We start from the raw sequence: 13,272 nt of genomic DNA, 5'->3' as shown, positions 1-13,272 counted from the left end.
CTGCTTCTGACAGCCAGTGTCTCCTGGGGAACTCAGGGACCTTCATCAGAGCCCCTGGCTTGCAGCCTGCCCTATGGAATTCAGACCTCTGTATCCCCACAGTCATGTGAGGGTTTTATAAAATCTCATACTATTTAAGGATATCTTCTGTGGGTCCTGTTTCCCTTGAGAATCCTGACTATTACAGGTGATAAAATAAACAATCCCCATCCACCCATTCACCCACCCATCCCCACTTGCACACGCACACACACACAGTGAGGATCAGCATAGGCTCCTATGTAAAGGTGCTGCCCAAGATGGAAAAGCATGCAGAAGTCACAGAGCACAGGCTGAGTATCATGCCATTCTAAGCTGCTGTCAAAGGGAGAAAAAAGGGAATTTGCTTTATTTGTCTCACAGTTTTAAAATGTGGTTGATGTTCTGCTGGAGAACAGGAAAAGCTGATACAGAATCTGGCTCTAGGGTGGAGATTGCTGAGGGACCATTTAAAGGAGATTAGGTATTAAATATTTGAATGTTCAGCTTTAAAAGGCAAAGGCAGAGGGTGTTGAGGTGGCGAGAGAGCTTCTGGCTGGAGAAGACAGCCCTGGAGTTTAGGCTGTGATCCTTTTCCTTTTGTTGCTGCCGGAGGATGTAGAATAAGAGTGAGTCAGGCTGGGAGGGGTTCAGGGCCCAGAGATCTGAGCATGGTACCGTGTTCGGGGGTGGGCAACTGCATGCTCGGCATGGCAAGTTCGGAAGAGGGAAGTTCTCATTTGCTGGAAGGAACACTTGAAGTAGAAGGGAAGCCCTTGGCAGGTGAGGTCCTGGAGACAAGGACAGGCCCTACAGAATATAATCTAAAGTCCAAGCTCATGGTGTTCATTTTCATTAAATCTGAGGAAAATCAAGGTTACAGAAAGCAGGAATCTATTAATTCAGAGTCACATTTCTCTCCTTAAAACACAATGAGACCGAGCTATTTGGATTTTTTTTAAAAAACTCTTTTTCTAGTTGTATAGTCTATTTAAATATTAAAATAATATAGTTAATACTTATTGGTTGTGTTCAGTAAATCCATCCATTCTTATTATAAAGCATAACCAGGCAGGAGCAAGCTAAATTATTATTTTTTTAATTAATTATGCAATTTGGAGAGCTAGGCTGTTTGAACCATGAGCCCGTTGCCAGTCGGTACTGTCCTTTGGAGATATCATATAATAATTACAGGCAGAGCACTGAGGATAAAAAAATGAAAAGCTCTCTGACACAGATCACTTAGTAACAATTGAATAAATGAATTTTTGACCTCTGAACTCAAAATTATAAATTACCAGTTATAGGGAATAGAGGCAGATACATTATCAAGATTGAAAACTGATGTACCAGAATGGTATGCTTATAAAATTTTTATGGGAAGCCCACTTGGCCCAGTAGTTAGGGCGTCTGTCTACCACATGGGAGGTCCGCGGTTCAAGCCCCAGGCCTCCTTGACCCGTGTGGAGCTGGCCCACACGCAGTGCTGATGCGAGCAAGGAGTGACGTGCCACACAGGGGTGCCCCACGCATAAGGGAGCCCCACACGCAAGGAGTGCACCCCGTAAGGAGAGCTGCCCAGCACGAAAGAAAGTGCAGCCTGCCCAGGAATGGCATCGCACACACGGAGAGCTGACCCAAGATGACGCAACAAAAAGAAACACAGATTCCTGTGCCACTGACAATAACAGAAGCGGACAAAAAGAAGAACATGCAGCAAATGGACACAGAGAACAGACAACTGGGGTGGGGGGGGGGGGAAGAAGGGGAGAGAAACAAAATAAATCTTAAAAAATAAATAAAAATAAATAAAAATTTTTTAAATATTTACTCCAAAAAGCAGAACTTTATGTTTAATATTTAAAAATTATTTTAGAATGTTATATGTTACATTAGGAGAAACCCAAGTGGCTTCTCATGGGTGCTATGTATTACCATTTTCATTTAGCAGGTTCTTGCATAAATTATCACATCTGCTTTTTCTGTTGAAATGTATTAAAAGCTTGAAATTGAAACTAAAAATATTTGCAACTTCAGTAAGCTGTGTGACAAAAGTGGAATATAAATAATGCTCTTAAAAAGAGATCAGAACATAGACTATGTTAACAGAAATAAATTTTCATTCCTTCATTTCTGAGTATAGTTATGTAAACATTTATTGGACACCTAGTGTACACCGGAGAGTTAAGTTTCTAAAAGTCCCTGAGAAATTGTAACCACAAGCCAGCACTCCCTTGGTTGTGTAGCTCCAGTTAACATCACTTGGGAGTTCCAAAAACAAACAAATGAAAAACCCCAAAAAAGCTCTCAAGCTAAGAAACCAGTTTACCATCGTCCTCGACTGGTCATATCCTTAGGAATCTGGAAGAAGGAAATAAAAATCTTTGGAGGATCTTGGGGAGGAGTTGGTGAGGATACGGAGTAATATGAATTCTTGTCTGTCTGGTGGGAATTAAATTGGACAAACTTTAGAAACTGGTTTGACATTATGTAGAGAAGAGGGTGATGTGCTTACCCACAATGCTCTAGGGTATGAATGCTAGGGAAACTCTGCAAATATCTACATGGGTACATGCATGAGAACGTTCTGACAACACTGTTCCTAATAGCCTTGTGCTGCAAACAACCCAAGTGTCCTTCAACAGCACAGTGGACACATGTTGCATTGCAGTGTATTCTTGCAGTGGGATATGTGGCAATGGAAATAAATGAACCTCAGTTACATGAAGCAACATAGGTGACTCTCCAAAACCTAATGCTGAGTGGGAGAAGCAAGTCATAAGATAACACATATGGTATTATTCTATTATAGAAAGTTTAAACACTGGCAACCTATATTGTTTAGGGTTGCTTATAAAAATGATAAAATGGAATGGGAGCAAAATCAGGACAGTTATCAAAATTAGTTTTATGGTTTCTCCTAGAAGGGAGCAAGAGGCTTGTAATCAGGAAGGGAGCTCCGAGATGCTGTTGGGAGGCTGGCAGTGATAAATTTCTTGCCTTGAGTTTTGATTTCATTGGTGTTTAATTATTTGTTATAGCCTAACCTATACATGCATATTTTTATGCATCTTATATATGTATAATACAGTGTTATTAAAAAAAAAAAAAGGAGACCTGATTCCCATCCTTGAGAAACAAACAGTCTAGTGGAAAGCACAGACTTTAAATGGATAATTTCCATGGAACTGAATAATAAATGAATAACAATAGTAATAAAAATAAATTGAATAATAAATGCTATTAAGATAATAACTTACATTTGTGGACAACTTATTGTGCACTAGGCAGCACAATTCTAGAGCCTTTGGATATTTTATCTCATTTAATCCTTTAATGGAGTCTGTGAGGTGGGCACTTTGGCCCCATTTTACAGATGAAAAATGGAAGTACAGAAATTTCACTTAGAAAGTAAGGGATGGAGCTGGGACTTAAACTGAGCCCAGTATACCTAAACTACTACATCACACTGTCTCTTTTTTTTTTTTTAAGAAATATTTTTAATATATTTCTCTCCCCTTCTCCCCCATTGTCTGCTCTCTTGTGTCTATTTGCTGTATGTTCTTCTGCATCCACTTGCATTACCCAGCGGTACTGGGAAACTGTGTCTCTTTTTTGTTGTGTCAGGATTGTTTTATTCTACAAAGTGTGGCTGGTATACCAGTGTGACATCAGGAAGACTTGCTGGTGCTGTTGGGATGGATGATGTAAGAAATAGTGAAGGCTCAAATGACACAGGAGAAGTGGGGATGGGAAGATGGGAATATTTTGGGGGAGACATTTCTAAGTTGATTTTAGAAGCCTGGATTGTAGTTGCTAACCAACTCAGGAAAAGCTTGAGAGAGGGCAGATCTAGAAGAAGGAAAACATATTAGATATTTTCCAGTGAGCTTGTATTATCCCTGAACTGAGAAAATATATTAAAAATAAACATGAACTACAAAAAAATAAAGATTGCAGCTCTGCAGCAAGTTAAGCGAGGCCAGAAGGCAAATGGGGAATTAACAGCACACACTCAGGAATGACAATCAGGGAAGTAAATGACATTATAAGTCAGGAGTGTACAGTAGAGGACTTTTGGAAATCCCAGCACTGAAGGTAAGTGAGACCTCAAGGAGGTATGAACAGAACTAGGAGAGAGAGGTGTTCTGCAGGCCACAGGTGAGCAGGGTCCTGAGGAATCAGCCAGCTCAGTGGCACCAGAGAGCACAGGCAGCAGAGGACTGAGGGAAGCATTTAGGAAGTCTCTGGTGACTGCAAAGCAATCTTGGAAAAGTTGATTGCCACCTGGTCACCATAGCCTGAGGAAATGGGTAGGAGTTGAGGAAATAGATAGTGCGTTCTGATAAGTCTATGAGTGGCTAAAGGAGAGAGAGGTCAAGAGAAGGCTCTTATCTTTGGAAGGGGGAGACTTAAACTGAAAGGAAAGAGAAGAGAGGGGAAGATAGAGGAAAATGAAGAAGTAATTGGTAGAATAAGGAGATAAGAAGAGACATGATCCAATATAGAGATGGCAGAATAGTGTTTGGGGAGAAAGGAGTATGTGTCTCCAGAGAGGTGGGAAGAAGGCAAGGCTGAATGCAGATGCAGGTTATGTTGGTAAGTGGGCAGAGAAAGAAGTTGGGGGCCTCCTTTTCCTTCGATGGCCTCTATTCTGTGCAGGAGATGGCAGCTCATCTGCTGGAGGTGAAGTTGGGGGTATAAGACAGGATTGATTAGTGTTGGGCAAAAGTATTTTTAGGTAGCATTCAGAGCTCAAATGAGATTGGGAACATTCATGTTAGGGCCAACAAACTTGATCAATGTGTGAGAGTGGAGAAGGTCAAGGATGTGAACAAGATGAGAGTTTCCTATTTGCTTTCATATCCTCTGCTGTTATCAAGCAAGTCTGTTGGTTGGAATCTCAAAACTATATATGTATTTTTGGGAAGTGGATTTGGCTCAACTGATAGGGTGCTTGCCTACCACATGGGAGGTCCAGGATTCAAACCCAGGGCCTCCTAACCTGTGTGGTAAGCTGGCCCATGCGCAGTGCTGATGTGTGCAAGGAGAGCCATGCCATGCAGGGGTGTCCCCCATATAGGGGAGCCCCATGCACTAGGAATGTGCCCCGTAAGGAGAGCCACCCCACACGAGAAAGCGCAGCTGGCCCAGGAGTGGCACCACACGCACAGAGAGCTGATGCAGCAAGATGACAGAACAAAAAGAGACATAGTTTCCCGGTGACAAGAATGCAAGCCGACACAGAAGAACACACAGTGGGTGGCGGACTTGGCCCAGTGGTTAGGGCATCCATCTACCACATGGGAGGTACGCGGTTCAAATCCTGGGCCTCCTTGACCTGTGTGGAGCTGGCCCATGCGCAGTGCTGATGCGCGCAAGGAGTGCCGTGCCACAAAGGGGTGTTCCCACGTAGGGAAGCCCCATGCGCAAGGAGTGTGCCCCGTAAGGAGAGCCGCTCAGTGCAAAAGAAAGTGCAGCCTAATGGTGCTGCACACACGGAGAGCTGACACAACAAGATGATGCAACAAAAAAAGAAACACAGATTCCCGTGCTGCTGACAACAACAGAGGCGGACAAAGAAGACGCAGCAAATAGACACAGAGAACAGACAACCAGGGTGGGGGGCGGGGAAGGGGAGAGAAATAAATAAATAAATCTTTAAAAAAAAAAAGAACACACAGTGAATGGACACAGAGAGCAGACAATGGGGGTGGGGGGGAAGGGAAGAGAAATAAATAAAAATTAAATCTTTAAAAACAAAACAAAACTATATGTATTTTTTGCCTTAAAACCATCTATCCCAGACAATCCACAAAGTGGGAAAAATATTTGGAAATCATATATCTAATAAGGGTCTTATATCCAGAATATATAAATAACTCTTAGAACTCAAAAATAAAAAGATAAATAACCCAATTTTTAAAATGTTCAGAGGATTTAAATTTGACATTTCTCCATAGAAGGTATAATAGGACATGAAAAGACATTTAACAGCATTAGTCACTAGGGAAATGCAAATCAAAACCACAGCGAACCACCATGTCATACCCACCAGGAAGACTATAATAAAAAAGACAGATAATAAGGGTTGGTGAGGATGTGGAGAAACGCATTGCTGGTGGGAATGTAAATTGGTGTGGGTGCTTTGGAAAACAGTTTGACAGTTTCTCAAAAAATTAAACATAGAGTTACCATATGTCCCAGTAGTTCCACTCCAAGGAATATAACCAGAAGAATGGAAAATATATGTTCACCAAAAATCTTGTACATGAATGTTCATAGCAGCATTGTTCATAATAGCCAAAAAGCAGAAATAACCCAAGTGTCCAGCAACTGATAAGTGAATGGATAAACAAAATGTTGTATATCCATATAGTAAGATATTATTCAGCCATAAAAAGGAAAGAAGTTCTGATATATGCTACAGCATGGATGAACCTTGACTGGCCTAGTGAAAGAGGCCAGTCACAAAGGCCACATATTGTATGATTCCATTTATAAGAATTTATTTGAAATGTCCATTATCAGCAAATCCATGGAGATGGCAAGTACATTAGTGGTTCCCAGAAGCCAGAGGGAGGAGGGAATGGGGAGTGATAGCTACTGGGTACAGGCTTTCTTTTTGGGATGATGAAAATGTTCTGCAATTAGATAGTGGTGGTGGTTGCACAGCCCTGTGAATATACGAAAAAGCAACTGAAATGCATATTTTAAAAAGTTGAATTTCATGGCACATGAATTTTTAAAATCTGTCAAGAATGCAATTTGTTTATTTATTTGTTTGCTTTTTAGACAAAGAAATGCCCTCCTCAATTATGAACATGTAGGGCCAGTAAGCACCCTTGTTCTTGTTGCAGAGTATAGAAGACCCATGGTAGAGCTAGCTCTGCTTCAACAAGTCAGAGAGCCAAAGTCCTGGGACTGCGTGGGAGAATGACAAGTTCCCTCTGCTTCCTCTAGCTCCAGATTAGGGTCCAAGTGTGTATATTAGCCTTTGAAGAAATCCCATGTTAACTGATGATTTGCCCAAAGTAAGTTGAATGACAACAATCAAATACATAAACTGCTAAAACTTTAGGTAACATTCATCTTTCATGAATTGGAGTGGGTGTTTAAACTCTTACTACCACACCTTGCTTCTGCTATGTGATTCTTATTTTTCAGGGCAGGAAGACGGCTCATCCTGCGGTGTACAAGCATTGGCCAGTTTTTCCTGGGAATAGCAGTGGCATTCACACTTGATTACTACAGCTTCATGGTCACTCACTTTCTTCTTGCCATGGTGTGTTAGGTTTTTACCTCTTTAATTCTGCAGTCTTTCCATATTAAACCTCAACTCTGTTTGTTTTGCTTATGTAGAACCTAGGGAGAGAGATCCAGGACTGTTCTTTGTTCACTCTGCTGCCGAAGTCCTCCTGTGGAATATTAATGCCTGGTGTTCAGAACGGAACTCATTAAAATGAGTAATGGTTGCTTACTAGGCAGAAAGTCTTAGCTTGGTTCTATGCCTGGTGCATGGGCCACATCTCACAATCACTAAGGCATTATTTTATTTCTGCCAGGCCCTGTGCACATGAGCAGGGCAGGCAGGTAAGGTGTATTGTTAGTCCTTCACACAATGCACAGTAAGAAGGAAACCGAGAGGGCATTAGACCTAGGAACAGGACGCATAGTGGGGAGGGCATGAGTTTGAATATCAGCTTTGTTACATATTGGCTTGTTAGCTGTAAGGTCCCTTTGATAATAAACGTTGGTTTATTATCTGTAAAATATAGAAAATAATACATGCTTCATTGGGCCAAAATTAGGATTCAGGGAGATTGATGGAATTTAAGCATCTCAGTGCAGCACTTGGCAGTGCCACAGTTGTGACTGTTATCGCAAGTGGAAGCACTCAGTGAGGCTTTCAGACAGATTTCCAAACTACCCAACAGCAGCGGCAGTGGTTCTGCCTGGAGGTCACTAACCAACAGCAATCAAATGAGTAGAGTTTTAATCTTAAGGAAAAGCTTGTGATGGTGCCAAATGCAGAGCAGAGCATGCTTAAGAACGCCTTGCACCAGAGGGATGGTCTGAGTGTCCAGAGAGAAGCCAAGGACTTAAATCTCAGAAGAAGTGGTCACTGCACCCTGCAGGGAGCCATCGAGTGTGGTCTTCATTTATGGCTGGCAAGTGTTTATGGGAATCCAGGCAGATGATCAAAGATAGGGAGGAAGCATAACAAGAATTTACAGGACTTGAAAGTGTTGAGCCTTAAAAAAACTAAATATATATATTTAGGTATGTGAAGAAATTTTGATACAAAAGATAGCAACCGGCTGTTCTGTCTCCACTGAGGACAGAGAATAAGGGCACACAGCTGGCCTTCATTTTCTGGGCTCTTTTTTGGATTTTCATGGGGAATGTGTTGTGGTAGAATTCTGAGTATCCAAGATGCAGACAGATTCATTTATTCAACCCATTTGTGGATGTGACATCAGAATGCAATGCTAAGTCAACTAGACCCAGGCTCTGTTTGAACAACCCTCCAGTCTAGCGGGAAAACAAAACATTGATCAGCTGTCTTCAAAATTATTACAATAATAACAACGAGGGAATCATTGTGAGGGGTTCTGCTAGGTCTGAGGGCCAGGGGCTTTTTAATTCTGTGGGATGGGCAAGAGAAGAACATTCCAGACCAAGGGAAGAGCAGGTGAGAAGGCCTTGAGACGATAGAGACTCAAAGTGAGTATATCTGGAGAATAGACTGGAGGTGAGATGCACTACTGCAGCTGAAGGAAGAAGGAGCTGTGTGTGGATTAGGAAGGGCTTTGTGGAATGGTGAAGATTCTACTATATCTTAAGGGCAATGGGAATCCACTGAAGGGGGCTGCCCCACGACCTGGTCATTCTCACTGTTACATGGGGGTGGGGTTATGGTAGATGTGAGGATGAAAGTGTTTTCAGTGGAGGCGTGAATGGATGCAAGTGGTAGTTAGGAATTATTTAGCAGCTGCATGCGGATTGCCTGACTCCACTGACAGAGGAAAAGTAGGAAGTAGGAGTGGGCTCAAGAGAAGAATTAATGTTACAGCATAACTTACTGGGGCAATATGTAGTTTTTGGAGGTTTTCAGAATCCTTATTGTTATAAAGTAGCAAACTTTTATCAGGTGACTTCTAGATTCCAGGATACAAGGGTCCTTATAACCAGAGTTCATTAAGTCCTGCAGTTATTAGGGTGCAGGGGGGAGTAAAAGCTGTTGTCACAAATATGTTAAACTGACCATCAAGCTCCTCCCTGCTCACTGCTACCGTCAATTCCGTCTCATCGCAGGTACATCCTCGTAGGTCAGCTTCTTTGTGATTTCCAGTGCGAGGTGAATTTGCACCTCTTACAAGAGATGCATGATTACACAAAATCTTTGAACTCAATGGGAGAGGAATGCTTGAATCCCATACAGAGCCTTAAAGAATATCTGGCAGAGATAGACCAGTTCACTTTAACATCTGCAAAGATGATGACTGGATGGGGCTTTGAAAAATAGGATTTGAATATTAAAGGATTAAGAGAGGCCTTTGGGAGAATCAGTGGCACCTAAAAATAATTTTGCAAAACTTCATGATTTGTATTGTGTCGGTCAAATGTGAAATAATTGTATAGGAAAATTTCTAATCCCTTCACTCCCCACTCCCCCCAAATTCCAACATTTGATTCATTCTTTCTTTATCTTAAGAATCATCATCATTATTATTATCATCTAACATTTTATTAAATTAAAAATATATCTACTTTGAAGAAAAAATTTTTATCAAAAGTCAAATCTTTTTTTAACTACTAGTTACTATAAAAATTTTGTCCCTATTTTAAGTGGATTTAAAAATAAGGTAAATTGATATGTACATTTACAAGGAACTGAGAAATAAATTCACATTCTAATGGAATGTTAACATGAGACAAATGTTAGACTAACATTTATATCATAATCTCTCAATTTGGGGTGGGAAGGGTGCGGGATGATGAAAGGACCCATTTAAGGAAGAAAATTGGACCAGACTGAATGCCGTTTTATAAATGTGGTATGGATTTTAAAAAGCAGTTCTTTGTCATTTTCTTTCTGGCCTCCATATGATTTGCAGGAAAATCAGATCCCTTGGTAGTTATAAATGTGACCTGAAATCTGGACCACCCCTCTCTGATTTTCAGGTTGCAAGTGGCTATCTCGTGGTGATGTTTGTCTATGTGACGGAATTCATCGGCATGAAGGCTCGGACATGGGCTTCCATCCACGTGCATTCCTTTTTTGCCATTGGGATCATGGTGGTGGCATTGGTGGGCTACCTGGTCAAGACCTGGCGGCTCTATCAGATAGTTCTCTCCGTAGTGAGTGCTCCCTTTGCCCTGTGCTGTTGGATGCTCCCAGAGACTCCCTTCTGGCTTCTCTCTCAGGCACGCTATGAGGAAGCACAGAAAATAGTTGATAAAATGGCCAAATGGAACAGAGCAAGCTCCTGTACACTATCAGAACTTCTATCTCTAGATCACAATGGTCCTGCTGATAATAACCTCCCCAAAGGAAAGAAGCCCAACATTTCAGATCTGTTTTGTGACTGGAACATTGCAATAAGGACACTTTGCATTTGGCTGATTTGGTTCACAGGGAGTTTGGGATTTTACTTCTTCTCCTTGAATTCTGTTAATTTGGGAGGCAGTGAATATTTAAACCTCTTCCTCATGGGTAAGTAGTGAAATATATTTAAATGTGGCAATGAAGTGGAATTTCTACCATGCTTTTAGTGTGTGTTTATTGCCTTTTTCTACCAGGAACAATACTGCCAGCCATTTTATAATGGTAACTTTTAGTGTTATGATGTAACACTATAAAACAGAATACTGTATACTGTCACTGTAGCACATGTGTATCTTTCTTCTTTTTTTTCTTAAAAGCAAAAGTTCAGTAGAATTCCATTTCCTTCCTCCTTCCCTGTCTGCTTCTGCTCTTTGCTTGTTTGCTTTCTTCCCCTATTCTTTCACCCCAGAATTCCCCTCCCCAAAGGTAACTTATGTAAGATTTGGCTTGTACCCTTTCAGGTCTCTTTCTCTGCATTTGCACACCTTTCAGCATATAAACATTTTTCTATTTTAACATAAAGGAGACCAGGTACTACATAGCTTTCTTTGTAAATTGCTTTCTTTTTAAAATTTAATATGTCTTGGGCTATTCTGGTATTATTCTACCTTCAAATGCCCTAAATTTAGAAATTTTAGTCAGTAAAATAACATTTAAATACATGCCACATATAATTTATGTTGTCACATTTCTTTCATTTTTGTGGCAGATTAAACTGTCACTCATTTGGCTCAAATCATTTAATCTTCATTGTAAAGTAGAGGGTAATAACCCCAGCCTGCTCTCATGAGGCTTTTTTTAAGGATCATTGTCTCATTTGATCCTGAAAGGTGCTTGATAAACTCTTAAAAAAGAGTAGAGCAATAGATCTAAATATGTCTGGGACTGCAACACAGGCCTTGCCGAAGGTTCTGTGCCAGGGAGGCGTTTCCTCTGGAGCTTATTTTGTTTCTGTCAGTGAAGGGGAAAGAGACCTCTGCACTGGGGCTCAGAATGTTAACTTTTGTGTTGCCTGAAACAGTTCTTTTCTGAGCAGCTGCAACCAAGTTTAATTTCTGTTGTACTACTAATAATGTTCACTCTTAAAATATGTAACTTCCCTGATGACATGCTCCAGGAGCTTCAGGAGACATCTGCACCTGCCTCTTCAGATGCTTGTAACATTCTGTGGTTCAGCGGACAATTGTCCATCACTCCTGAGAGGTTGTAGTGGGGAGTGTCCTGAGGTTAGGCAAGTGGTAGGGGGAGGAAGGCTTATAGAACCGTGAGTTCCTGGAAGATCTGAGCTGGTAAACTGAATGTTTTCCAAAGGAAATGGTTGGATTTGTTCAGTTTTACTGAGCAATCTTCTTGCTTGCTCCCTCTTTGGTTCTGGCTGATAGCTATAAAGTTGTTGTGTTTTTGTTTTTTTTTAATTTAATCAATATCCATGATTCACACTTTGTTTCTACAAGGCAAGGTTTTTTTTTTTAACAAATCAATTTTATTGATACATATCAATAAATCATAAATCCATCCAAAATGTACAAAGGCATGTGGTATAATCACATAGTTGTGCATTCATAACTTCATTATTAGAACATTTTCATTATTCCAATACTAATAATAAACAACAAAAAAGCAGATAAACAAAAAAAACCTTCATCACCTCTCAGGCTCTCTATGCTGCCCCTGCTCTACATAGCTACTATTCTGTTTCTGTCTCTCTGGTTTATTTGTATTTATATTTTGCAAAAGCAGTTTTATATATGTAGTATTATCATATTCATATTTCACATGAGGTTTCACTATGTTATACAGTCCCATGTTACATTTTTTAGCTTCCCTTCTAGTGATATACAATTTGGGAAGATTTATGGATTTATGAATTCAGTTCTTTACTTTTTGCTGTGAGGGAGTAAAAATTGGTCTAAAACAAAGGTCCTGGCCTCTAGAGGATTTATATTAATTTTTTTTTCTTTTCAACCACTGAGCCACATTGGCTTCCCTGAGTTTTTTTTTTTTTTTTTTTTCATTTGTTTTGCTTGCTGTTTGTTTTTGCTTTTTCAGGAGGTCCCAGGAACCAAACCTAGGACCTCTGACATGGGAGGTGGGCACTTAACTGCTTGAGCCACATCCTCTCCCTACATTAGATTTTGTAAATGTGCTTTTAGGTTTAAAATCTTTTAAGCAGTTACCATTAGTTTCTGCTACTTACAGATAACTGAACTTTTTTTTAAACATTTTTTTATCTTTTTCTTTTTAAGATACATAAATCACACAAAATGTTACAATAAAAAAAAATAAGAGGTTCCCATATACCCCACTCCCCACATCCCCACTCTTCCCACATCGACAACTATTTTCATTATAGTGGTACATTCATTGAATTTGATGAGTACATTTTGGAGCATTGCTGCACAGCATGGATTATAGTTTATGTTGTAATTTATACTCTCTCCCAGTTAATTCAGTGGGTTATGGCAGGATATATAATGGGATACAAAAACTTCCCCTAGTTCTACCAAGCATAAGAAACCAAAGATCAGAAATGATCAATGTTGTCAATTCATTTACTTATTTATAATGGGTCTGTCCTCCAGGCACTGTGGCTGTGTCCCAGGGAGCTTTCAGCCTAGGAGGGGATCAGCTCACAAGAGCAG

The 13,272-nt window shown here is 40.4% G+C and overlaps 1 protein-coding gene across 1 annotated transcript in view; it reads left to right on the top strand.

The window, feature by feature from the left end:
- SLC22A16 (solute carrier family 22 member 16) overlaps positions 1 to 13,272 on the top strand; it is a 47,285-nt gene that overhangs the window by 11,818 nt on the left and 22,195 nt on the right. Inside the window, exons 3-4 of the mRNA XM_058307286.2 lie at positions 7,186 to 7,303; positions 10,207 to 10,738. Of these exons, the coding sequence (XP_058163269.1) occupies positions 7,186 to 7,303; positions 10,207 to 10,738 (650 nt within the window). The remainder of the gene's footprint in view (positions 1 to 7,185; positions 7,304 to 10,206; positions 10,739 to 13,272) is intronic.

The sequence above is a fragment of the Dasypus novemcinctus genome, chromosome 11, assembly GCF_030445035.2.
Source record: "Dasypus novemcinctus isolate mDasNov1 chromosome 11, mDasNov1.1.hap2, whole genome shotgun sequence".
Classification (NCBI taxonomy): Eukaryota; Metazoa; Chordata; class Mammalia; order Cingulata; family Dasypodidae; genus Dasypus; species Dasypus novemcinctus.
This window is presented reverse-complemented; position numbering and strand designations above follow the sequence as displayed.